General features: G+C 39.8%; 1 protein-coding gene across 1 annotated transcript; it reads left to right on the top strand.

Annotated features, from left to right (window-relative positions):
- Nucleotides 1–261: 261 nt before the first annotated feature.
- On the top strand, nt 262–27,672 carry LOC134655759 (spastin). Its single transcript, XM_063511224.1, has 10 exons — nt 262–846; nt 1,513–1,683; nt 10,655–10,836; nt 13,710–13,895; nt 14,248–14,362; nt 14,670–14,812; nt 15,118–15,308; nt 17,268–17,467; nt 26,394–26,567; nt 27,418–27,672. Exons 1-9 carry the CDS (start codon nt 393–395, stop codon nt 26,555–26,557), a joined length of 1,806 nt encoding a protein of 601 aa, XP_063367294.1. The 5' UTR covers nt 262–392; the 3' UTR covers nt 26,558–26,567; nt 27,418–27,672.
- The last annotated feature ends 32 nt before the right edge of the window (nt 27,673–27,704 follow it).

The following is a 27,704-nucleotide window of genomic DNA, read 5'->3' as shown; positions in this document are numbered from 1 at the left end:
GCACTTAGGCAAGTATTGCCAGTGCTTGAAATCATTACTCCCTATCGTCGCAATTAAAAACTCAGTATCCCTATAATATTTATTTAAGTTTAAATAGGAGAATAGGCTATTGAATACATCTTATTAGATTTCTAATTAGTGTATAACTTTCGCAAATATTTAAGCCTTGATGCATATTTCTTTTCTTAAATACAGACAAGTGATTTCCCCTGTCATATATTATTTTTTACCACAGGCTACCCACAAACGTCAAATATTGTCAATACACATTCAGTGTCTGAAATTTTTGTTGCTGTTTTTAGAATAGTGGAGTAGTACAATAACGTGCGTTTCTTTGTTTCCTTTGTATGGAGACTAGGTGTTAATCGACTGTTACGTGACCAGTGTTCTTGATGGTTTCGGGTGACGATTCAAATGGTCGTTTATCGCGTAAAACAACGAGGTCCCCGAACCGAAAGTCGAAGAAGGCTGATGCGGACCTAGCAAAGGGGTCTGCGTTGCGAAATGACCCGCCGCCTTCTGTTCACAAGAGGAACCTTTACGTTGTTTCTTTTCCCATTATTATACTTTTTAATATTCTAAGATCATTGCTTTATCAGTTATTTATAGTGTTTAAGTATTTGTATTCGGCTTCCCATCGTTTTATGCGTCAACCGTGTAAGAATGGGGAGTATAACCTAGAGGTGGTAGTGAAGGACGGAGCGGTGTCGACGGAGATCGCGGGCGAGATGGCGTACAGCCACAATGTGGGGCCGGGGGACCCGCTGCTGGCCAAACAGAAACATCACCATCGGAAGGCTTTTGAGTACATATCAAAAGCTTTGAAGATTGATGAGGAGAATGAGGGTGAGTGAAATATATAAACTGTGTAATAATTTTGTCTAACTAGGCTTATATACAATTTTAATTGGGAGTGCTAAAACAAAACAATAAAAATAAAAGAGAATCTGAAATGTATCTTCAATGCTAAACATTTTTTTAATATACTTGAATAGAGCTAGAAAAAGTTTCTTATGAGTTGGAGTATCTAATTACTCATTTCCTAGTTGGCCTAGATGGCAAAAAGCCAAAATCTGGCGTAAATATTTGTAAAGGTAGGCCAGCCAGCATAAAAAAATATATTTTCTTTTTATATAGTTCCACTAAAGCGCAGACAAATACTATTGCAGAACTTCCTAAACTCTACTATAACTCTAAAATACCATAATTATTAAAAATGTTAACTAGACTTTAAAATTGTACTTTACTGTTACTTTTCTTTATTGTTAAGTTTTATAACATGAATATGAATAGAAAATTAAATAATGTAATCCAAATACCTATTGATTTTAATCAAAAAACAGATTAAAATCAGGTATTTGGATTGAATGATTTAATTTTTTATTCATACATACTTGATAATCTACTATAAAGTTATATCAAGTTTATTTTTAAACACTTAAATAACAACTTAATGCATATGCATAATTGCATACTTATAATAAATACAATTCGAAAAACTCTCCTACGCAGGTCAGAAAGAGCTAGCAATAGAACTTTACAAGAAAGGCATCTATGAATTGGAGCGGGGCATAGCCGTGGACTGTTGGGGCGGCCGCGGCGACGCCTGGCAGCGCGCGCAGCGGCTGCATGACAAGATGAAAACCAATCTCGGGATGGCTAAGGACAGGCTGCACTTCCTTGGTATGTACTTCCTTCCTTCCGTGGTTATTATTAGTGTAAGACCTGAGTGGACGCTCAAAGCGGAGCATTCGGCGGGGCGTGCAGCGTGGCGTCGGGTTAACAAGTGATTTGAGCAGCGTGCACTAAGGCTGCTCCTATACGTTTGCATTTGTTTAACATGTACGCCGCACGCCCCGCCCTGCTGCACGCTCAACTTGAGCGTCCACTCAGGCTTTACACTTAGTGTCCGTAACTGGGGTTTTTGCCGAAATTGAGACCGAAGGTTCGGTTTTGCTCTAGTTTCGGCCGAAACCGAAACTTCGGTCGTACACTAGTTATTATTATGTTGAGGAGCTGATTTTATTGGAGTTTGGGTCATTTGTTATAACAGTGAGAACTATAGTTTTTTCCAGAATTTGTAAAGTATTTGTCCCTGTTATTTTTAAGTTGTGATGTGAAATTACATTAAAGAAATATTTTTATAATAAATACTGACTCATATTTTTCCAATCATAAATATTTCTATTGAATTTATCTTTAGATGTATTTAACAGTCACTAAGACTATACTTTGGGTTTCTAACAATTTTAAATACATTTTCTAGTAAAAAATTGCATTAATGGGGTAGCTAGTCATGGTATTACAAAAAAATCTTGCGCAACACATAGTATATAAGTATTTAGACTTTATTTAAGTCCTGTTTCCAATTTTTGTTTTAAAGGATTAAAACCATTGTTACGTCAAATTGTTCTGCTCTGCTCCTATAATACCCAATTCTAGTTCATTATTATTTGGAAATATTAATAAAAGTTACAAAACACATGTTCACATTGACCCCAAAACCCAGTAGAATCAACTCCATCTGCTCAAATTCACAATTATAATTTCAAGTTGTCGTATTTGAACGCTTCTTATGTACAACGTGTCGTTGTTGCATGATCGCCTTTTTTACACACCACACATTATACAGGGGAACCTGGATAATTGGATAAATGCCAAGTTTTGGCAGCCCTATCTCACTCCAAACTTTACGCATTACCGCTACTTGCAAATGAGTCACCTAACCTTACCTAATATTATATGTATTAGTCACAAAAACGTGTGTCGCCTTACGGTCGCACTTAATATTAACAATATTTCAGTCAGTGCATATAGGAAGCTCCAAATAAAGATACCTACAATTAAAAACGCTTTATAAATATGCCAAACATGTTTGCAATATAATCATCTCGTAAACCATTTAAATTAATTACTTGGGCCTAATTCCATTTATCTAAGTTCCACTGTAATACCAACTCTACCCTTCTACAAATAAGGTTAAAATTAGATATTTTCCCGAATAGCTAACCTAGTCGCGCTCAGTCAATTGGGCGTCGAAGAAAGGAGCGACAGAGACAAAAAACCGGAGTCCCCTGTTAAGAGGAGGCCTTTAGAAAAGGCTAAGACGACGTTGCTCGCCCATACTGAAAGTAACAGTGGTCAAACGAAGGCAACGAGTGAAGGTAGAACACGAATATACCCGCTGCATTGTCACCGATAACATGCGAAAAAAGACTTAAACGTGTTGATGATAAGGTTTAATTTTTAACAGCATCCCTCACAAATTCATAGCATGACTGTGTTGAATACATCCAAAGGTGCGTTCAGATCCGGCAAATGCGCTGCTAGACTGCTCATTTCGACATTTGCGGGTTTCATTCCATTGCGGGTTTGGATCGGTCGGTTGAATTAGACGTAACCAACAGTCCGCATGTCCGCAATGTAACTAAAATCACATGCGAGTTCGCGCGCCGTCTAAATCAGCCCTTATTCACGAATCGCCCTCAGATGCCTTTCGTAAACAGAAACTCACGGCACATTTGACATGTGGAATTGTGGACGTACCTTTACTCAAATTTAACATTAACTTACAAAGATGCATTATTTTTGGGTTTGTTAAGGATTTCAGGACATCACTTTGTGAACACTTATTACGCTTAAACAATTAATAATATACCTTATTTTATTCCATAGCATAGATTCAAACGTATTTTTTGTATGCTGCCTCTAACTAAGCGAATGAATTACATATATAAAGGTACTACTTGATTTACTAGTTTAAAAAAAATAACCCGGCTGTCTGATTATATATAAAACATAATTAACAATAATTGCCATTGAATTTTAAACCTTACCTCATCTCATTTAGCTCTCTTTTGCACCATCATTAAATTGCCAAGTCGTCTCGCTTTTTCACCTTCAGTGCGACAAGGACGGGTTACCGGCGATAATGCGGACTAATGCTTAGCTTCGTTTGACATAACCTACTGCAAAAAAACTAAATTACAACCTAATAAGGAATTCAAGATTTTTCTAACGAGTGTGACATTAACATTCACGTGTTTTTTAAGAGGTAGTCAGAAAAAAATAGCAGTAATACTTTTAAGGCCTGTGCAGTGCACACCAGATGCGTGTGCGTAGACGCACGTGCGCATTGTAATATACAGATCCTATGAGAGACGGCACACCGCTTGCGTGACGTATGCGTGCTCGGCTCTAACATTTTAACGGACGCACACGTGTATGTCTACAGACACTCTGCCGGTGTGCTCTGGCCTTTAGAATAAGTAAATATAAAAAATGTTTTTGACTATCTCGACGTTTGTAAGCAATAGAAAACGACTCCCTCACATGAATATCCATAGCTACAAAACAATTGGCGTATATTTTATTTCGCCGCTATACTTACTCAACCTCGTATCTGCAACACTCATTTGATGACAAAAACACCCGTATTCCGAATGAAAGAAAAGCGACATTTCCATCAAATGATTGTTGCAGATATGAGGTTGAGTAAGTATATAGCGACGATTTGCATGTGGGTTCAATAAGACGACATTACATAATGCCATCCTTGTATAGCAAACCACGATATACGTATAGAACACGCAAACAACCTTATATTTTGAATGTAAGGATTATTTTTGTTTGGCCTAAGTGTACTATTATCGTGGTTCCGTTTGAGACATGTGGGTGTCATTGACACAGATTTAAAGAAATACAGTAGAACCCGCTTAAGACGATTCTGAGGGGACCTAGCAAAAAAAGCGTCTTAAACGGGAAATCGTATTAAACGTGAACAAAAAAAAACTATAATAATGGATGATAATGAGCGAATGTGATCTTACGAGGGGCGTTCAAAATATTCTCGGTATTGATATCTTACGACCTCTTCTAAAATTTCTTTCGTTACTGGCCGCTAAGGTTTATTCATTGACATTAAAAAAAAGTATAATTCGAACCGAGATAGTCTTTTGTTTTTCTGCAATTGCTGAACAAACATGAACATCATGTGCGAATTGACAATGTTAACTAAATTAGAACATCGATGCGTGATAAAATTCTTGACAAAACAGGGTAAAAATCAAAAAACCATAAAAGAGGAAATGGATTGTGTTTACCGTGAGTCTGCTCCTTCTTTATCTACCATTCAAAAGTGGTCAAGCGAGTTTAAACGCGGAAGGGAGAGTATTGAAGATGACCCTAGACCTGGCCGGCCTGTAGTAGCTACTTCACAAGAAAATATTGATAAAGTGGAAAAACTTATATTGGAAGATGGTCGAGTGAAGGTAAAATCTATAGCACAAGTAACCAATCTCTCTATTGGTACCGTACATGATATTATACATGACCATCTTAATATGTCAAAAGTAAGTGCAAGATGGGTTCCGCGAATGCTGACTCGGCTTCAAAAAGACATGCGTGTAGCTTGTTGTTCCGATTTTATTGACCTGTGCGGTGAAAATCCTGATGAGGTGCTGCAAAGAATAGTTACTGGAGATGAAACCTGGGTTCATCATTATGACCCAGAGAGTAAACAAGAGTCCATGCAGTGGCACATTAAGGGTTCAGCTCATCCCAAGAAGTTCAAGGTCATCCCTTCAGCTGGCAAGGTCATGGCCACGATATTTTGGGATTGTGAAGGAGTATTACTAATCGATTATAAAGAAAAAGGTGTAAATATCACAGGACAGTACTACGCTAACATTCTACGTCAATTAAAGGATGTAATTAAAGAAAAGAGGCGAGGAAAGTTAACCAAAGGTATTCTGCTTCTGCATGACAACGCCCCCGTCCATACTGCTCATATTGCCAAGGCAGCTATTGTTGAATGTGGGTTTAAAACTGTTACTCACCCACCGTATAGTCCGGACTTAGCCCCCAGCGATTTCTTTTTGCTCCCCAATCTTAAAAAGGATCTGCGTGGAAATACATTTTCTGACGATGAAGCATTGAAGGCGGCAGTGGAGGAGCATTTTTACACGAAAGATAAAAAATATTTTTACGAGGGATTAAAAAAAATAATTGATCGATCTTTTAAGTGTATGAACATAGGGGGGGAGTATATTGAAAAATAAAAATATCAAATTTTTCGTACTTGTTTGTTTTCATTCTCATACCGAGAATATTTTGAACACCCCTCGTAAGTGTAGGTAGGTATAAGTTAAATAATCTAGGAACACTAACGATAGGCTCAACTAGAAAGTCTTGGAGAAACTGGCTGCAAATAAATTTGGGAGCGATAGCTTGCACTCCGTGCTCCATAATGGTCAAGCAGATGGCATCGCCTTCTCACGCCGATAAGGACCCGACAAAAGATATTACTTAGACAAAACAAAAAACCTAAGGTAGGTAATAAACACATAAAAAATGGTGGCTAACGGCGTATTGCATAACAATACGACGGTTATGACAAAAACACAAACGTACAGATGGTAAGTAATGGGACGGATAAGTAATATATAATTTTAGATGGCGTATTAAGCGGGACTCGAGTCGTATTAACCGTGAAAAAAGCAATGAAAACAGGCCTAAAATTGCAGGGACCGGCGTAAAATGGCGTATTATGCGGGAAATCGTATTAAACGTGATCGTATTAAGCGGGTTTTACTGTATTTCTTATTTGCTTGTAAGTTGTAACACTTACGTTATAATGACGCCCACACTGACCTTTTTAATTAGGTATCTCTAATACGACGTACGCGCTATTGACTTGAATGGACATACGACTTTTTGTAACTAACTGTGGTTAATTTCATTGACTGCAAAAAGGCGTATGTGCTTAACTTCCTATTGGACATATAGCGTTTTAGTGTAACTGAAGACGTTGCTAATCACCTACTCAAAAAATAGTAATTCTTTAAGAATTATGTAATGACGTCTTGGTTAAGCCTAGTTTCCAAGTGTGTATACAATTTGAGACCTTACATTCTAGACTTAACGCTAATATTTAAATAATATTGGACGTGGCTGTATTTAGCACAAACTTGGTTTGATGATTGTTTCTATATAGATATTTATTTTCAGTTGTAAATGATTTGCAAATCTGTTGCACAATAGACGAAAAGTTACAACAAAAAAAGAGGTTACGTAATTTTTTACGTATTTTTACAAGCTTTTATTTAGTTTCACCTGTCCCGTTGTCGGTCTGTAATCAAATCAAATCTTGCAAGTTAAATTTGATCCACTTCCCGGTTTCCGATTGAGCTGAAATTTTGCATACACATGTAAGTCGGGTGACAATGCAATATTATGGTACCATCGAGCTGGAGACAGGAGGTGGCCATAGGAACTCTGTGATGAAACAACTCAACCTAATTGTGTTAGGGGTTTTTAGAATTGTCTCGATGTGTATTAAGGCTGATTTAGAGTTTTAGACGGCGCGCGAACTCGCATGCGATTTTAGTTACATTGCGGACTGTTGGTTACGTCCAATTCAACCGACCGAACAAAACCCGCAATGTAATGAAACTCGCATGCGAGTTCTCGTATCGTCTAAATGAGCCCTTAGTTGTCTGTCGTAAGAAAAGTACAGTCAGCGATAAATTAAAGCTTGTACCAAAAATGAAATTTTTGCCAAAAACTTATTGCGGTCTAAAGTTTATTGTATTGTGTCATTTGTTATTTAAATTACGAATGTATAGCTGGTAGGTAAACACGGGGTGAAGACACCTTATAAAATAAATATTATAAACTGAAAATATGCCTCGCGATACTCGGCCTGGAATATGCACTGGAATTGCACCAAACTGGCCGTCAATATTATCGTAGTTCACCATCGATCATCAATCACTTCCGAGAAAAACCACTAAAGCTGTCAGCACGAATTTTATGTTTGCTATCCCGCTACAAAAGTTCAAACCGTAAAAAAAGATTTCGTGAAACATGATAAGTCAGTTCTCTCCTTGTGTCAGTAAATAGCTAAGCTAGGTTAAGTTAGGCTTTTTGACTAAACCGTGGAATCATCGTGATCGTCGTCATGAAATTCAAGTACAAATTATGTGTATAGACTTGTTTTCTAAGCTTCCGACTTGTTATTGAGAATGAAAGTTATATTTGGGTGGGCAGCTATATTTAGTATTACCTTAGCCGTCTTCCGAAATCGATAGCAATTTTCTTCAGAGAAACCTTCAAACCGTGAAGTATTTGGTTTCATTGGAAATCAATAGGTCATTTCTCTGGCCCTACAGAGCGGAAAGCTAGGGTGCGCCGATCTATGAACTGGCAGCCATTCGGAAATGTTTACGCTTCGGTGCTCATGATCCCCTGGTATTCGGCCAGTCAATTGTATCAATTAGTGAGTGAGTCATTAGGTAGGTACAAACAATACCTTTACCATCTTACTAACAGAAACAAGTGAGCCTCGATGGACCTGATCTTGTTACAATAATATTTGCTAATCTCATTTAACGATGGGACTAGAGTTAAACTAGCAGCCCATTGCTGAGCACAACTACGATGTGTACGTTTTTGAAAAGCTCCGCGTTAAATTTAAGATTGAACCTTGCACGATGGAGCCAGAGGGAATACCGCGAACGCCTTTGATCGTCGCCTATTTGCATCTACATCGCCGGAGTAACTATGTAGGTAATGTAGGTATATAAATATGTATACCTATGCAAAAGCGATAGAGGCAAATAATCTAATCCTCTCGGGTCCCCTAATAATCGAATTCGTGAGTAGCATGCGGAGATACTTGATTATAGTTTGTTTTTTTAGCATTAGAAAAAAGGTAAACAATCTTGATGTGTCTTTTAATTGAAAAACACGTTTTAAAAATAAGTCACGGCAAATATGTAACAATTATTAATCTAATACGATCATTTATATTCAGCTTTCATAAACAATAGTTACTGATTTTCAAAAAGCGTTTTTCAATTAAAAGACATGTCAAGATCGCTTACCTTCTTTCTAATACTAAAATAAAACGAACTGTAGATTAATTAGGTAATATACATTCGTGTTTGTACGTTATCTTTTCAGTTTGTTTATTTTGTATCACAATCATAGTTATCGTTTAAAAAAATGGGAATGTTGAACAATTTCCTAAATACATATAGATGTCCAGTGACCATGGTCAAAGGGTTAAAAAAATAGCCTCTTATTGTTATAGTGTGGGCTTGATTTTGTTCGCAGATCGACCAATCGTCCCTCGCTAGTCATTCGGAAATGTTTACTCATTAGAACCCCTGCTCCCCTGATGGTATTCCGGCTATTCCATTGTTTATATTAAATCAATTAGGAATCAAACAAACGGTAAGGGTGTATCAACATTGAGCAACGAACATTCTTAGGTTGTTTTAGGACTGTGTCTCAGTTTAGCTTGTCGCTTGTCGATCTTATATCATTTGGAATAGAGTTGAATGTTGAAATAATCCATATAGAAATGCAACATGGAATTGTTGAGGTGCAGCGCGCATGCCACACCGAAATGGAATGGAATTTATCAACAGACACATACCATTTTCGATGACATGCAGGTGCGGCTTGCAAGGCGGGAATGCTAATACTCGATAAGTACAACGTTTATTTTAGCTTAGGTACATTTCAACCAGCTTGCTAGAAAGTTCCCTTTATTCCGTTAAGGACAGATTCTGGTTACGGCAGATTCGTGTTAGGGCAGAAATTGGACAGTCGCGACTAAAAACTATAACACTTGATGACACTTAAAACCTAACAGAGAATTGAGATGACAAGTCATCATCATAATCATAATCATAATATTTTTATTCAAAATAGATTCTTACAGAACACTTTTTGAAAGTCAAAAATTGTAGAGAATAATTTACATAGAATATACATTATACATGTGTATTAAAGTTATATATGCCACGCTTGATTGTAGATAAGGTATCCGACCATACGTGTGTGTCTGTTAAATAATCGTCTACTCTATAATAGCCTTTCTTTATTAAAGTATCTTTTATTATAGTTTTGAACTTGTTTGACATCTGAGTCGACTATATAATCATTATTTGTCTGTGAGTTAGGTATCTGTGTGGGTAATGATTTATTTAAAATTTAACAACAAATTACAGTAAAACTCTGTGTGCTTCGGTTGTTGCCATTTGTCGTCGATTTTCGAATTTCGGAGGCAATCGGCCGTCCGTGACGTCACTTTGGATGCGTTCTCAACATAGACCTTATTACAAAGACATAAATCCTACCAATGGCCGTTTAAAAGTATTTGTATATTTAACTGATCATCTCTTTGAACAAGACCGTGAGCGTAGCCTTTCCGAAGATTGCGTCGTGACGAATTTTTTTTCACGATTTTTCGTCTATTGTGCGATGGATAATTGCCGATTTCATTGTAAAACACATTATACCTGCCAATAGTCCCGTTATCTTTCAAAAGTAGAAGATTAACTTTCATCTTTACAACCGATTATTATCTATGAACTGGTTTTATATGTAACGTCTTTTGACCAACTACATATTTTGCACTGACATGGCAAGCGACTGTATGGAACTGACATACCTAAACATAAAATTCACAGTAAAATATGACGTTTGTAGTAGCCCAGTCAGTGCAGAGCACTCCATAAATAGACTTATAAAAAACCTTAAACGATCTGTAACTAACAGTATTGAAGTGCTTTACAACGTTAACCAATCAACAATGTTTAATTATGTTTTCAATTAAACATTGATAATGCATTATTGACACCAGTGGCAGGCCGTAAGCTGACGACAGGCGGGCGGCGGCTTCCCAGCGGCTCAGGGCCTCTCATGAAGTCCCAGACATTACCACGATCCATGGGACGGTCATCTTCTCAACCGAACAGCTCAACATATACCCGGTATCCGGTGAAACCGGCCTCAACACCGCCTGCAGTGAAACGGCAGTTATCGGTGAGTCTCAGATCCTATCTGACATGGGTCTCTATTGTTTCCCAAATAGTTTTATGCCATAATGTATTGTTTGCCCGCATTTTCGTTAGTCATAATTCATTTGATTCAGAAACGCTTCATGTTTCAGGATTGCCATAAAACAAACCTAACCTAACCTATCTATAGGATAACCTAACGAAAATCCTGAAATATTAACGGTTTCAGTTTTATGACTAATGATAATATGACGAACAATACATTATAATGTATTGTTTGCCCGCATTTTCGTTAATCATAATACATTTGATTCAGAAACGCGTCACTTTTCAGGATTGCCATAAAACAAACCTAACCTAACCTATCTATAGGGTAACCTAACGAAAATCCTGAAATGTTAACGGTTTCAGTTTTATGACTAATGATAATATGACGAACAATACATTATGACTTACATTATGACTTGATGTACTAGCTTTTGCCCGCGACTTCGTCTGCGTGGAGTTAGTAATTTGGGTAGCTTATTTTTATCCAATCTGCTTTTTATCGTTTTCCCGTACAAACTTCCACCCCCCTATTCACCCCCTTAAAGGATGACTTCTGGGATAAAAACTACCCTATGTCCTTCCCCGGGACTCAAACAATCTCTATACCAAATATCAACTAAATCGGTTCAACGGTTTAAGCGTGAAGAGGTAACAGACAGACAGACACACTTTCGCATTTATAATATTAATAATAGTATGGATGTCTTACTGTGTCCTACTGTCTACTTATCTAAGTAGCATGGCCACATGCAGCGAAGCGAAAGTTATTAGCGAGTTCCAAATACTATTAAATAAAGAATGGAAATACTAAGAGACAACTAACACAAATCAAACTAGTCCCGTAGTAAGTTCGATAAAGTTTGTGATTTGGGTTCTTGAGAAAAATAAGTCCTTGATTACGTAGAAAACATCATCAATCGAAGAATAAATATCCTTGTTCTTAATATTGTCTTCGGTTACCGCGATAGTTACTCATGAAATAAAACTATTAAAACGGATTACATATATCGCGTATATTAAATCCTACATCCCGACGTTTCGAACCCTTTACAGCCTCCTTCCTCCTCCTTCGAATCCTTTATCCTTGAATAGTTTTATCCTTGCTCTTCCTTATTATTCGTATAACACATTATCTACACAGCTAAAGAAGGCATTGTATCAACATAAGTATTGACCGACCGGGTCGACCAAACATTTATTAACACTAAGTTAATTGAACCTCATCAATCTACTAAAGCCGGTAGCCGCATATCTGATGCGGTGAATCTTTATTTTTTGGCTAGTCGTAATATAATGGGTTTTATCACTTATAGCTCCTCTACACGATGGGCCAACGCCGGCCACTCTAAGGGACGCAGCCATACGGTAGAATGAGATAGCAATATCACTTGCTCCCTCTAACGCATAAATGCGTCCCTTGGAGTGGCCGGCGTTGGCCCATCGTGTAGAGGAGCCATTAGATAATGAGTATAATTTTTACTCACGGTCCAGGGCGTGGATCTATCCTACTAAACATAATATACCTTAATATTGTCTTCGGTTATCGCGACAGTTACTCATGAAAAAAACTATTAAAACGGATTATATCGCGTATATTGACCACGAACGCTGTAAAAGGTACGAAACGTCGGGATGATTATGGTTCGAAACATCGGGAATTGATTATGTTTACATTTAGTGAATAGTGATTTTATTTTATGTACTCCTGACGTGTAATTAACTTTATCAATAAAATATGTATATGATGTAGTAAAAATCAATATACGCGATATAATCCGTTTTAATAATAGTTTAATTTCATAATATACCTTATCATGTAGGTACATAACGTTCACATTTCACCTCACCCATTAACATCACTCTTTATTTACTAACGTCAGAGCGCGTACCAGGTCCCCGTCAACGGATCCCAAGTACGGCGCGCCGTTATATCCAACAGAGGAACTCCGGCTAGAAGCCGGACGCCGCAGCAGACGCTCACAGTCCGGGGTGTGGACCTATCTCACTACCTACAAATAATATTTATTTATTTATTTGAAACATAATATACAGCATTACAGCCAAGACCAAATCAAATATACTTGAATATACCTTATCGTGTCCATACTCGTAATAAGACTCACATTACACCTCAGTCGTTAACATCACGTTCTCTTTATTTACTAACGTCAGAGCGCGTACCAGGTCCCAGTCAACGGATCCCCAGTACGGCGCGCCGTGGGATCCAACCGGGGCACTCCGACTAGGAGTCGGACCCCGCAGCAGACGCTCGACGGGGTGTGGACCTATCTCACTACCTAAACATAATAGACCTTATCACGTCCATACTCGTAATAAGACTCACATTGCACCTCAGTCGTTAACATCACGTTCTCTCTATTTACTAACGTCAGAGCGCGTAAAAGGTCCCAGTCAACGGATCCCCAGTACGGCGCGCCGTTAGACCCAACAGAGGCACTCCGACTAGAAGCCGGACGCCGCAGCAGACGCTCGACGGGGTGTGGACCTATCTCACAACCTAAACATAATAGACCTTATCACGTCCATACTCGTAATAAGACTCACATTGCACCTCACTCATTAACATCACGTTCTCTCTATTTACTAACGCCAGAGCGTGACCAGGTCCCGGTCAACGGATCCCCAGTACGGCGCGCCGTTAGATCCAACAGAGGCACTCCGACTAGAAGCCGGACGCCGCAGCAGACGCTCACGGTCCGTGTTGTGGACCTATCTCACTACCTAAACATAATAGACCTTATCACGTCCATACTCGTAATAAGACTCACATTGCACCTCACCCATTAACATCACATTCTCTCTATTTACTAACGCCAGAGCGCGTACCAGGTCCCAGTGAACGGATCCCCAGTACGGCGCGCCGTGGGATCCAACCGCGGCACTCCGACTAGGAGTCGGACCCCGCAGCAGAACCTAACGGTCCGGGGCGTGGATCCGAAGCTGGTGCAGCTGATACTGGACGAGATTGTGGAGGGAGGGCCGAAGGTGCAGTGGGATGACATCGCTGGGCAGGAGGTGAGTCAGTTCATACAAGTAAGTACCTACAATTAAAAAAACACAAAATAAAAGTACTACATGTCCTATAATATTTGTTTATTATGTATTTAATTGGGGTTTGCACGACGAATCCGAAATGTATGGATATATCCGCGGATCCGGAACCAGATCCGGATAATTTCTTACATTTTGGGATCCGGAGAAATAAAGTTTTATTGATGGAAAAAAGTGCAAACGTGTGTATGTAACAGAAATCATACAGTACATATTAATCATACAGTTAAAAGACTAAATTTTAGATTCACAGGAAACCCATCTTATTAGTTTTTTTTTCTCGTATCTCGCCTTTAAATTTCACATAACTTTACAGGCAGCAAAGCAAGCACTTCAAGAAATGGTGGTGTTGCCATCTCTGAGGCCGGAGTTGTTCACGGGCCTGCGGTCGCCCGCCAAGGGCCTGCTGCTATTCGGCCCTCCGGGGAACGGTAAGAAAATAATCTTCTTTCTTCTACTGACCGTATTTCCCATGCCTGGGTAAGAATAATAATTAAAATTTGTATAATGCGCAAACATATGTACAATTTTTTTATGACCGTTGTGAACAATTTATTAATTAATTTATTAGTCGCCTACTTTTGGAACTGGGAATAATATTCCACCAACTTTTTGACTAAGATCGCAGGGTACCGTTAGTTGGCCTTGCACGATTGGCCCATTTGGAGATCCTTAGAAATTCTCTGTCCATGTCCAGCAGCGGACATTTTTCGGCTAATATCACGATGTAATTTTCAGGTAAAACTCTCCTCGCGCGATGCGTGGCCGCAGAATGCTCAGCCACATTCTTCTCAATATCAGCCGCCACTCTCACCAGCAAATACGTGGGCGACGGCGAGAAAATGGTGCGAGCGCTGTTTCAAGTGGCCAGGGAATTGCAGGTAACAACAGACAATAGGTGGACTTTATGTCTTTACAATAAGGTTTAAGTATGCTTGGCGACATTTATCTCTATATCGGCTGTCATTGCTCAGTGCTCGCTTAGAATAATTGAAGGGATGTTTATAAAAACAACATAACTGCTTAGAGCGGTTGACACTTTTTTAAGAACATTGTTAATCGTTTCAGGTGTCAACCAATGTAGTCAGTTATGTTGTTTTTGTAAACATCCCTTCAATTGCTCAGTTTCTTTCAGTCCTGTACTTAGATTCCAATATTAGCCTAATTTTTTGTTCTATTTTCACAGCCCTCAATAATATTCGTGGACGAAGTAGACTCGCTCCTCTGCGAGCGGTCATCGAGCGAGCATGAAGCCTCGCGGCGACTCAAGACGGAGTTCCTCGTGGAGTTCGACGGCCTGCCCGCAGCGGGGGCCGACCGGCTCATTGTGATGGCCGCCACTAACAGACCGCATGAACTAGACGAGGCCGCGCTCAGGTATGTTGACAAAGTGAACCCTATTGCTTCGAGATAAGGTCTACAATGTTGGACGAGGTAGACTCGTTCGTTGAGCGAGCATGAAGCCTCGCGGCGGCTCAAGACGGAGTTCCTCGTGGAGTTCGACGGCCTGCCCGCAGCGGGGGCCGACCGGCTCATTGTGATGGCCGCCACTAACAGACCGCATGAACTAGACGAGGCCGCGCTCAGGTATGTTGACAAAGTGAACCCTATTGCTTCGAGATAAGGTCTACAATGTTGGACGAGGTAGACTCGTTCGTTGAGCGAGCATGAAGCCTCGCGGCGGCTCAAGACGGAGTTCCTCGTGGAGTTCGACGGCCTGCCCGCAGCGGGGGCCGACCGGCTCATTGTGATGGCCGCCACTAACAGACCGCATGAACTAGACGAGGCCGCGCTCAGGTATGTTGACAAAGTGAACCCTATTGCTTCGAGATAAGGTCTACAATGTTGGACGAGGTAGACTCGTTCGTTGAGCGAGCATGAAGCCTCGCGGCGGCTCAAGACGGAGTTCCTCGTGGAGTTCGACGGCCTGCCCGCAGCGGGGGCCGACCGGCTCATTGTGATGGCCGCTACTAACAGACCGCATGAACTAGACGAGGCCGCGCTCAGGTACTGTTGACAAAGTGAACCCTATTGCTTCGAGATAAGGTCTACAATGTTGTACGAGGTAGACTCGCTTCTCTGCGAGCACGAAGCCTCGCGACGGCTCAAGACGGAGTTCCTCGTGGAGTTCGACGGCCTGCCCGCAGCGGGGGCCGACCGGCTCATTGTAATGGCCGCTACTAACAGACCGCATGAACTAGACGAGGCCGCGCTCAGGTATGTTGACAAAGTGAACCCTATTGCTTCGAGATAAGGTCTACAATGTTGTACAAGGTAGACTCGCTCCTCTGCGAGCGGTTGTCAAGCGAGCACGCTACTAATAGACCGCATGAACTAGATAAAGCCACGCTCAGGTATGTTGGCAAAGTGACCGTTTGTGAACCTTACTGTGTCGAGATAAGGTCTACTAAAGCTCAAGACGGAGTTCCTCGTGGAGTTCGACGGCCTGCCCGCAGCGGGGGCCGACCGGCTCATTGTGATGGCCGCTACTAACAGACCGCATGAACTAGATGAGGCCGCACTCAGGTACTGTTGACAAAGTGAACCCTATTGCTTCGAGATAAGGTCTACAATGTTCTACGAGGTAGACTCGCTCCTCTGCGAGCGATTGCCGAGCGAGCACGTTACTAATAGACCGCATGAACTAGATGGAGCCGCGCTCAGGTATGTTGGCAAAGTGACCGTTCGTGAACCGTACTGTGTCGAGATAAGGTCTACTAAAGCTCAAGACGGAGACTCGTGGAGTTCAATGGTCTACCAGCAGCGGGTGCCGACCGGCTTACTGTTATGGCGGCCACCAATCGCCCTCACGAGCTGGATAAAGAGCTCTGGGCCCGTTTCTCAAAGGCTCGTAACTTGTAAAACAAGCGGATGTCACTTTTTGACAGCTTTTGTTAGAAAGGGACTTCCACTTGTATTACAAGTTACAGGCTTTTGAGAAACGGGCCCTAGGTATAGTTGATAAAGTGAAGTGAGTTGCCGCCGCGGCGTGAAGTTATGACTATTCTTTATTTAACACTTTTAAGTTTTCTGTGTCGGAAACTGCGTTAGGAATTTAGTTAATACTTAGATTTGACGACCGGTCTGGCCTAGTGGGTAGTGACCCTGCCTGCTAAGCCGATGGTCCTGGGTTCGAATCCCGGTAAGGGCATTTATTTGTGTGGTGAACACTAATATTTGTTCCGGAGTCATGGATGTTTTCTATGTATATAAGTATGTATATCGTCGCCTAGGACCTATAGTACAAGCTTTGCTTAGTTTGGGGCTAGGTTGATCTGTGTAAGATGTCCCCCAATATATTTTTTTTTTTATTAAAATATCTGCTAAATGTTCCAGACGCTTCCCCAAGCGGGTGTACGTGTCGCTCCCCGAGCTGCGGACCCGCGAGCAGCTGCTGCGCGGGGTGCTGGCGCGGGGCGCGGCCGCGGCCGCGGTCACGCCCGAGGAGCTGGCGCGACTGGCCGCGCTCACGGACGGTTACTCGGGCAGTGACCTAACCGCGTTGTGTCGGGACGCCGCGCTGCAGCCTATCAGAGGTGAGCTGTGGGTTCGACCCACAGAACATATTAAAGAGGTTAGAACGTGTACGTGTCGCTCCCCGAGCTGCGGACCCGCGGGCAGCTGCTGCGCGGGGTGCTGGCGCGGGGCGCGGCCGCGGCCGCGGTCACGCCCGAGGAGCTGGCGCGACTGGCCGCGCTCACGGACGGTTACTCGGGCAGTGACCTCACCGCGTTGTGTCGGGACGCCGCGCTGCAGCCGATCAGAGGTGAGCTGGGTCATAGAGAAAAAAATACATAGAGTGCTCACTCCATACATCAGTTTTAGTATCAAAAAGACTATTAGCATCTAGCATCGAGTAGCGGAACTATCAGTACTGCTACTTGACAATAGATGTCGCCACCGACCGGAAAGTCTTATGCTGTTGAGATAAGACTTTCCGGTCGGTGCTACATCTATTGTCAAGTAGCAGTACTGATAGTTCCGCTACTCGATGCTAGATGTAGACACTGAAATTAATAGTCTGAACTGATGTATGGAGTGAGCACTCTATGTATTTTTTTCTCTATGGCTGGGTCACGAGCTCGGTTCGACCACAGACTACATATATACAGACGCTGCTATCCCATACATTCAAATGTGACCGCCTAAAAGCGCACCATTACCAGATGGCGTCACTGAAAAAGCACTGTTGCCTATCATGGATACAAGATGGCGCTGTGTCACATCCAAATCATAGAATTCCTAACGACATCTATACGTCTTCATTGAAAGTTAGTAGACATATGTCGTTGCCAACGATTAGAAGTAATCAACAGATGTCGCTTTATAGCGTATTGAATAAATCATGAATCTAGTTTAAAACTGGATCAAGCATGAGGGGTGGAAGGAAATGACCGAACAGGATAGTCTTATGTATCTTTCAGTATGAGTAAAGAGAGTTCGGGCACTTAAGGAGTACAGGGAGGGAAGGGAGAGGCAGGGTACAGAGAAATAGCGTAGCCAAACGGTATAACCATAAAGTAATTTCGGAAAACGATACTGTGGTGATGATAATATTTATATATTATAAGAATGCTACATAAGTCTTGCCGAAACTATTTAAACCGGCTGAAAATAAATACCTGTCATAATAATTTTGCGCATGCTACCATTGGTGCATGGCAAAAGGATTAGACATTACTACTGGCGTAAGTCCGTCTATATGCCACCGTGCCACTGGTACTTGAGCGTTTCTTTATATTTTTTTAATCCAATTGCTCAAAAAGTTTAGTTTTTGTAGCTGCAAATCGTGCGTAAAGTTTGATTTTTTTACACTAGTGCTAAAAAGTAATCGGATTGATACATTTTAAATAAATGAGTATTATGCGAGACCCGCTTATAAATGACCCACCTGAACAACGCGCGATTGGGCATAAAGGAGTATTATTCGAGACCCAATAGTATTACTTGAACAACGCGCGACAGAATGAAGCTGACGTTCGTACAATACACTTTATACACTTAATATAAATGTAATTAATTAGATATATATCAATATAATGAAATAACAAAAGATTCATGTTTTTTTACATATAGCTGGTCAACCAAATCTTGTCAGTAAAATAAAGGCGCGAAATTCAAATTTTCTATGGGACGATATCCTTTCGCGCCTACATTTTTCAAATTTGCCGCCTTTTTCTACTGTCAAGATCTGGTTGACCATGTATAATTATATGTTCTGAAAATTAATTTTATTAATTTTAATAATACAATTTCTCTTCAATTGGCATAATGCTGACAACAGTGACAACAGAATCCACATTGAAAAAAATGGCAATTAAAAGTAAAACTTTTTTTATTCCCTTCCCGCCTTTTTTATTCAACATTTAAAGTGATTTATGTTTGTAAGTAATTGCCAAGAAAGCATAAGTTATTAAATAAAAATGAGTGATTCAGACGATTTTGGAGTTAATTTAACGCCACCAGATATCAAAGCAAAGGCATCCGTTGTAAGTGACAGGGCTATAACCGCGAAAATCGAATTTTGCAAATTGCGGGCATTTTTCTCTGTCACTCTAATTACGCCTGCATTGGAGTAAAAGAGAAAGATCCCCGCAATTTGCGAATTTCGGTTTTGGCGGTAGCCCCTCAGTATATTTCCGGAAAAATCGAAAGCTCGGTACTCGTGCAAAATGACATACTTCTCGCACTTATATCGAAAACTACTATTTTTTGCCATTTTTTATATTGTGATCTTTTTTGCCACTTTTGTGTTATTTGTACTCAAATTCACGAGCTCTTTCGATCCTAATGAGATAAAATACCTCAATTCATGCTCAATTCACTCTTATCGTGCCTTCTAAAAATTTACGATACAAGTTGCATTGCAATAACTATAAAAAAGTAACTGATTTGACTAGTACGAAAATACCCTATTGTAACAATACGATGCGACGTTGTCGAGTTAAACTGGACTCGCTTCGCAGTAACTCATAGCAGTTTGGCAACGTCGCGTCGTGCTTTTATTTTTAAGCAACAGATTTGTACATGATTTGTACCATCTTAGTACCTATACATACAAAGATATGTTTTCATAACGTTCCTTTTCAACTTCTCCCATGGCAAAACCCGTACCTATCAAACCTGAAATTATTATACAAAAGCATTTAATGTTTGTTTTAATAAACTTTTTCTGTTATAATTAGAATAAATATATCTAATTTTGCGTATATTGACCAGGCAGGTGTTTGTATCACTAATTATGTGACCTATAAGTATAGACAGACAACAGCGTGCACAGAAACGTCAAAAACGGCATCAAGTAATGATTATTGCTATTTTAAAATTAGTCCCCTACTTCAGGGTAATGTTATACGCCTGTTCCTTAAAAAAGCTGAGGGCCTACCGCGAACCACGTTCGACGTGTTGCCTCCCTGTCACACTTACGTACGAATTTACAAGTGCGACAGAGAGGCAACACGTCGAACGTGGTTCGCGGTAGGCCCTCAGAAATGGACACTGAGGCATAATTATCATTATTTTGGAATTTAAGTACTATATAATATTATTTGTAGTCTTTTGGAATATCATATTTTATTTGAACTAATAATATTGTATAATAATAAATCATAAAAGCTCTATTTAGGGACAAGAAAGAACTTTCAACGGCAACACTAAAAATAAACTGTCAAATAGTCAAGTCGCCACAAAGCGGCACCGCGTTTGTTGGTTGCCTTTGCTTTGTTTCTGTTTATACAAACTTATTAATTTCATATTATAGCTTCATTTGAACTATAGTACAAGTACGTGAATAGAATACCTAGACGTGTCTTGCTTGGTGCAGTTGCGTAGGTATGCTAAAAGGAAAGTTGGAAGACCGATGTGGCGCTTTAAAGACTGTGCTAAGCGTGACATGTGCCCAAAATGTGGGAGGTCGTGCCGCTCACGCATCGGCCTCCACAATCACCAAACCCGTTGTCTAAACAGCAATGCATAAATCGTCTGCAATAGACGAAAAGACCTGTGATGATGACGTGAATTGCCGATGTAGTAACGGAACACTACTAATGGTAAAACCTACATATTAATCTGACAGTGTCTACTGTTTGCCAATAAATGATAAAATTGATAAAAAATTAACACTTCAGGTAAGTTTGTTTTGAATACAAAGGTTAATTAAATAATTTATCACCACACCAACTGGTAAAGGCCCCCTTGATTGTTCAAATACTAATGAGAAAATTGCATTTATGATTTATCCCACATGTGGGGCAAAGTAATCAGATCTAAATTTTGAGTTTCCTTATGTTAGCTGGTAGAATTTACTTTTAAATGATGATTTTGAATTATAAATTCTTTATAATGTTCATGTGGATTTGATTTTTTTGGTATTTTCCCTGCATTGGCATGGTGATAAATTCTGTGTTTCATTAGGTGGCAATGTTTGTTTAACCCTCGTGCCTTGAATTCTCACAACGCTCAAGATTCCACTTCTCGAACCACTCGCTACGCTCATAGTTCAAATCTTCTGCTTGCCCTGGAATCAACATTAGCATGAGCGGTTAAACAACTGCTTTGCCCCCTTGCCCACTAATAACTATTGTCAAGTTTTATTTTAACCCCCCATGCTAATATTGATACCCGAGCAAGCAAAAGATTCCAAAGTATTTAGAGTTAGAGCAAGAAAGAAGAAAGGTACGTCATAATTTCAAAGATGTTTGACATTTAAAATAACACATGTACTGCGCAGGCGATCAATATCGCTGCATACTTTTCTTGGTCTAAATCTATACAATGGTTAGTGTTTGCAAACAGACTCCAATGTGAAGGCAATGTGTATTAAACTTTATTGTGATATTATTACATTTTATATATAAAAAATATGTTTCTGATTTCAGGACCCAGCCTCTAGCCACTAGAAGTTACAATGTATGCAACAAGAGAGTGAAGATGAAATAGTCAATGCATCTCTGTACAGTCGCCATCAGATATATCGGAACGGCCAAGGTGTTCACAATATCTGAACACGCACTCTAACGCCCTGACAATAGAGGCGTGTTCAGATATTTGTGAGCGCCTTGGCCGCTCCGATATATCTGATGGCGACTGTACCACAAGTAAAATATTTTGAGTGGAAGATGGTTGAGATTGATTCCTGTTTCAACGGACAGACACATGCTATGAAGATTCTCTTAAAAATAATAAAATACAATTAATAAATTCAATGTTTAACATGATAGTGACTTTATTTTGTCTACCCACTAACAACCAATTTGTTCAATGCTGGCGGGCAATGGCGGTAAACTTAAATATTTGATGTGGTATGAAGCTAAATGTTTTGAACATAATGGCAAGCCACTAAAAAGTTTTAATCCTAGATTAGCCATTAAACTGTGGCTGCCAGTCTGATTTGTTAATTGTTATATAAGTACAGTCAGCGTCATATAGTAGGTAGCATCCAAAGTATTCAAATAGTTCGGTACGCCATATTATTTGTATGGCGTACTGAACTATTTGAATACTTTGGATGCGACCTACTATACGACGCTGACTGTACTTAATTTAAATATATATAAATTGTATATTATTTCTACGGCCTCCTAGCTAGTCAGTAGTGACAGTGACCCTGCTCTGCTATGTGCTATGAAGTAGGAGGTCCTGGGTTCAAATCCTCATAGGACATTTATTTGTTTTTTAATTGTGTGTGTATATATTAATGGTCTATATCTATTCCCATCTGTCCACACCTCTTGTATGGCGGCGGGGACAAATGGGCCACCACCATGGGACACCATATTAATACACTTTTAGGGGGATCCGAACCTAGGACTTCCAGCTTTGATATGATCATAAAATATAAGATATGTATGTATTTACATTTACACATTGTATTATTGCTCTCATACATATAGGGATATTTTTTTAAATGTCGGATGTCTCTTCTCTTTTGAGCATGAATAGAAGCAGGGGATAACTGACAGAACGGGATAGTCTTATGTATCTTTCAGTAGGAGTAGCAGCGAAAGCGCTATTATTGTTTGTCCTTGTCACAGTCTCACATCTTGTTTTATTCCCCACCGTAAATTGACCACCGTGATTGGTCGAATTCATTTGTTGCCCACCATAACAAATAAATTCGACCAATCATAGCGGCGCAATGCGACGCTATGATTGGTCGAATTTACATGTTTTGTCCCTCACGGAGGCACGCGTACACCACTTCTATAGGATGCTACCTTCTATGCTTTTGAGCAAGTTTTTGTCACCTGCATGGTCTAATAAAACAAGGTCTTCTCTTCCCAGAGTGTCACTTGCCTACGTCACAATAACATTGCCACTTTATTTCAACATAACATGTTACATGGGTACATTATATCTATGGTTAATAAGTTAATTTATTTCTTTATAATTTAATAATTTTCATTTATATGTATTTTATCTTAAATTTTACAATAACACGTCATTTTTAATTATTCGTTAGCAATATCTTCCGATTCACGAAAGAAATTTCAGACGTTCGGGTAATTCTGTTGACACTACTGGCAACACAGGATAGCGCTGTCACATTTGACAATCCGCCATTTTGTCCCTGACCGACCGTCCTTGTCGAACGCGTGTTAATTGTTATTTCCTTCTCGCTCAGTGTCAGCAGTCGCAGTGTTTTCCAAACTTTTCACGTCGTAAGCTTCGTAATTAATGTTTTGTTACGAAAATGGTTGGCTGCTCTATTCGGAACTGTAAGAGTAGGAGTGAAAAGTGCAGTATAGATTTGTTTTATTTTACTATGTTTCTACATGAATAACTTAAAATTAATGCCGTTAAAATAATTTTCACTGTTGGTTAAAATTCTCCCACATTTTAAAGTTTGAGAACCTGTAAACAGCATGATGACGTAGGCAAGTGCCAGTTAGGTCATTCGCGAATCTCGGAATAGAGTACCAGGCGGAGTATATTATTATACCATGGTCACCTGCCCTGCTATTCAAACTACTCAAGAATTTACAATGTTTTGTTACCAAGTAGGTCGATTAGTGTAAGACTGTCCTAAAATATATGTATAGCTATATGAGGACAATTTTGTAATGCGTAAGGTTAAGTAAATTAATATACAAACAGCAACACTCCTAACTGTACATCGGTACAGTTAACACTTAACAGTGTGGCTGATGATACCATGTAGGTTTAATATATTTTAATTATTATCACGTTTCTAAGAACAATAGTACATTATTGACGAGGTTAGGAAGTAGCTACTTGCAAGCTGAGGATTCGTTTTAAACGGACGACCTTGGGAGTCCGTTTAATTGAATCCGAAGCCAGCAAGTAGCCTTCCAGCCGAGTCATATATAGTGCTTTTCTCAAAAATGGTGCAAGAGATATTTTACAGAAGCAACGTTCTAATTTTCACAGAGAAAAGTAAAACCATTAAAAAGATTTGCTTGCCGCCTTTAAAAAAAATAGAAGTGTATTTTTCTGCTGAAAATACGCCAACGTATTTGAGACACCTAAATAGTCGCGGTACCAACATTATATTAATAATAAGTGCTGATCATCTGTTCGGCTGTTTAATGGACCTATGCCTTCATTTGATATGGCCATTTAAAGTTTTAAAAAGTTTGGAACTCGTTTAATAATGGAATTTGTATGCAACATTGCAGTCCCGAAATCGAGACAGCAATGTTTTTAACTTTTTAATTTTTAGAATGACCATAAACTACACACTTCGCGACCTATTTTTTAACCGGCAACGTCGACTTTGCCGTCCATTTTTGAGAAAAATTATATTATTTATTACTTAATAATGTTGATATGTTGTCTGTGATATGATCATAAAGTATGAGGATTTACTACAGTGACATCTATTGATAGTCTTTCTCAAACAATCGAGCTATTTAGTGTGTTACAACGGCAAGAAACTAACTGTCTAGTAATGCGATAGATGGCGCTTAGAATAGTTCATGCCATTATTTTTTTTTTTTTTTCTGCGTCGATTTACTATGTGTAAATGGATGTTTTAAAAGGTTTTTGTTGTAATATGCTAAATAAATTAGAACTATACATGTTAATTTAAAAATTGGCAAGATTTGAAATAACACAAATATATATTTAGGCCCAATGGTGCTCTGAGTGACATCTCTTGGATTTTTGTGGAACTAAGCGAGGCTTGTATGGGCCGATTACTCTATACTATACTTACTTTATGGTTCGACTCATAGACTAGGAATCCTCTAGACTGAGTTTAGAGCAATTATTTCATGAAACCGATGCTGCCAAAAATACGGGGGTGCGGGGGGACGAGGTGAGCGAATCCCGTGCCGTGATTGGCCCGTTCAAAGACACGGACCAATCACGGCACGGGATTGACTCGAAGATGGAGTAAAACTACCGTATAAGTGGCAAAGGGGGTAGCGTTACTATGCTCAGTCTAGAGGATTCCTAGTCTATGGTTCGACTCAAGCTAAATGTTAGGTACAAAGATAGTAAACCAAAGTTAGCCTTTTAAGGGGTCATCCATTAATTACATCACACGTTTAGGGGGAGGGGGTCAAGAAAATGTGACATGTTGTGACAGGGGAGAGGTCACAAACTTTGTGACGTCACTTTAACTTATGTAAATTATTTAATTCGCTGTACCGTTAAATAACAAGTATTTGGAACGATAACAATTTTTTTCGTTTTTATTTTCATTTCTTATCAGTTTTGGGTTATAAAATTACTAATATTTCTTTTTTCAAAAATATTTTGATATAACGATGTCGTTGAAAAAATGTGACGTCACACCACCCCTCCCGGTTTGCAAAATTTGACCAAGTGTGACAATGAGGGGGTGAGGGGTCAAAAATCTCTAGGAATTTCTAGGTTTTTTGACCCCTCACCCCCTGAGGGGTCAAAAAACCTAGAAATTCGTGTGATGTAAAATTAATAGATGACCCCTAATAGAGATGAAAAGCAAATGATACTGTGTGGAGCTGGCTGGCAAGCTCTGTCCTCGACTAACCAAAGCTTATTTTAAATTTCAATTTTAACCGAGCATTTATGTAGGTATATCAACGGAAAAACGAAAAAGTTAAATCAGGGGTCACCAAATGGCGGACCGCGATCCGCATCCGGACCGCCGACCTATTTTATTTTTTAATAAGCTCAAGAAGAAACGGACCGCGATGGTCATTTTATTTGAAGAACCGGAGAACAGGACCCCTGAAGAAACTAATTGGTGACCCCTGGTTTAGATCTAGATGAAAACGAGTTTTGAATCCATACAGTATATTCTGTGTCCAAAACGTCAATTTCTGACACAAACTGTGTGAACTGAAAGATTTCAAAATTGTTGAAGTGGCCAGGGAAAATAAGCAACTTCATTTTAACTGAACGGTTCACGAAAACTACACGAATAATTATGATTAATACTTCACGTTTTTTACTTTTACCGTCCATAAAAATAAATGTTTGTGTAATGTACCAAAAATTGTAATTTGTCCCCAGAACTCGACCCCGAGGAGGTTAAGTGCTTGGACCTGTCGCTAGTGCGGCCAATCACGTTCCAGGACTTCATGGACGCGTTGAAGCGGATCCGTCCGTCCGTGTCCCCGCACAGCCTAGTCGGGTACCAGAAGTGGTCCGTGCAATATGGGGATCTCGGGCTATGAACCAATACAGGTAAATAAAACTGTATCCTAAGAGTTGTTTATTTCCCCTAAATAAGGTTGAATTTCGTATAAGATGTGGGATCCATCCGTCCGTGTCCCCATACAGCTTAGTCGGGTACGTGAAGTGGTCCGTGCAATATGGGGATCTCGGGCTATGAACCAATACAGGTAAATAAAACTGTATCCTAAGAGAACTTTATTTCCTCTAAATAAGGTTGAATTTCGTATAAGATGGGATCCGTCCGTCCGTGTCCCCACACAACTTAGTCGGGTACGAGAAGTGGTCCGTGCAATATGGGGATCTCGGGCTATGAACCAATACAGGTAAATTCAACTTTATTGCCTTGTGATAAAGTCGGAAAATCAATTAAGAATGGTTTCACTTAATGGACGCGTTAAAACGGATCCGTCCGTCCGTGTCGCCGCACAGCTTAGTCAGGTACGAGAAGTGGTCCGTGCAATATGGGGATCTCGGGCTATTAACCAATACAGGTAAATTCAACTTTATTGCCTTGTGATAAAGTGGAAAATCAATTAAATGGTTTCACTTCATGGACGTGTTAAAACGGATCCGTCAATCCGTGTCGCCGCATAGCCTAGCGGGCTATGAGAAATGGTTCGTGCAATATGGGGATCTCGGGAACCTCAGTGCCTTGTGATAAGGTTGATTTTCGGTGTAAGATGGACGTGTTGAAACGGATCCGTCCGTCCGTGTTGCCGTACAGTCTAGGGGGGTAATAAATGCTGATTCTGATTCATATGATGTATTTTTCTTAGCTTTATTTTATTACAAAAATTGTTATTTCGTTAGCAGATATCTCTCTTGAACTAAAAAATAATGAAATAATATTTTTTCCCAGGTATTGCCAAGGTTGAATAAACAAGGGTGAGTCAGTAATTGTTAGCAAGTACGAGACAACACTACGCTCAAATGTTAAACTTTCCACTCGAATATTCCCTCATAGTTCTATTGACGTATTTCATAGTTCTTTATGTTTACTCTGAATGTCATCTAGTCAGATTTCAACTGTCACTGTCATGTTTTAAACGTGTATAGAAAAAATGTCGTTTAAGCCCTTTTATTATTCACTTTAACACAAAGACCGTTGTTTATAATAAAAATAATGACATTTTTACTCTATTGATC

The sequence above is a fragment of the Cydia amplana genome, chromosome 17, assembly GCF_948474715.1.
Source record: "Cydia amplana chromosome 17, ilCydAmpl1.1, whole genome shotgun sequence".
Classification (NCBI taxonomy): domain Eukaryota; kingdom Metazoa; phylum Arthropoda; class Insecta; order Lepidoptera; family Tortricidae; genus Cydia; species Cydia amplana.
The sequence above is the reverse complement of the archived record's forward strand: the minus strand, read 5'-3'. Positions and strand labels throughout refer to the sequence as shown.

Excerpts from the sequence above, each read along its gene's own strand:
- LOC134655759 (XM_063511224.1), top strand. The coding sequence starts at position 393 with ATGGTTTCGGGTGACGATTCAAATGGTCGTTTATCGCGTAAAACAACG. Across the intron at positions 10,837-13,709 it reads CAGTGAAACGGCAGTTATCG|GTCCCAGTGAACGGATCCCC; the intron begins GTGAGTCTCAGA and ends AGCGCGTACCAG. Across the intron at positions 17,468-26,393 it reads CGCGCTGCAGCCTATCAGAG|AACTCGACCCCGAGGAGGTT; the intron begins GTGAGCTGTGGG and ends ATTTGTCCCCAG.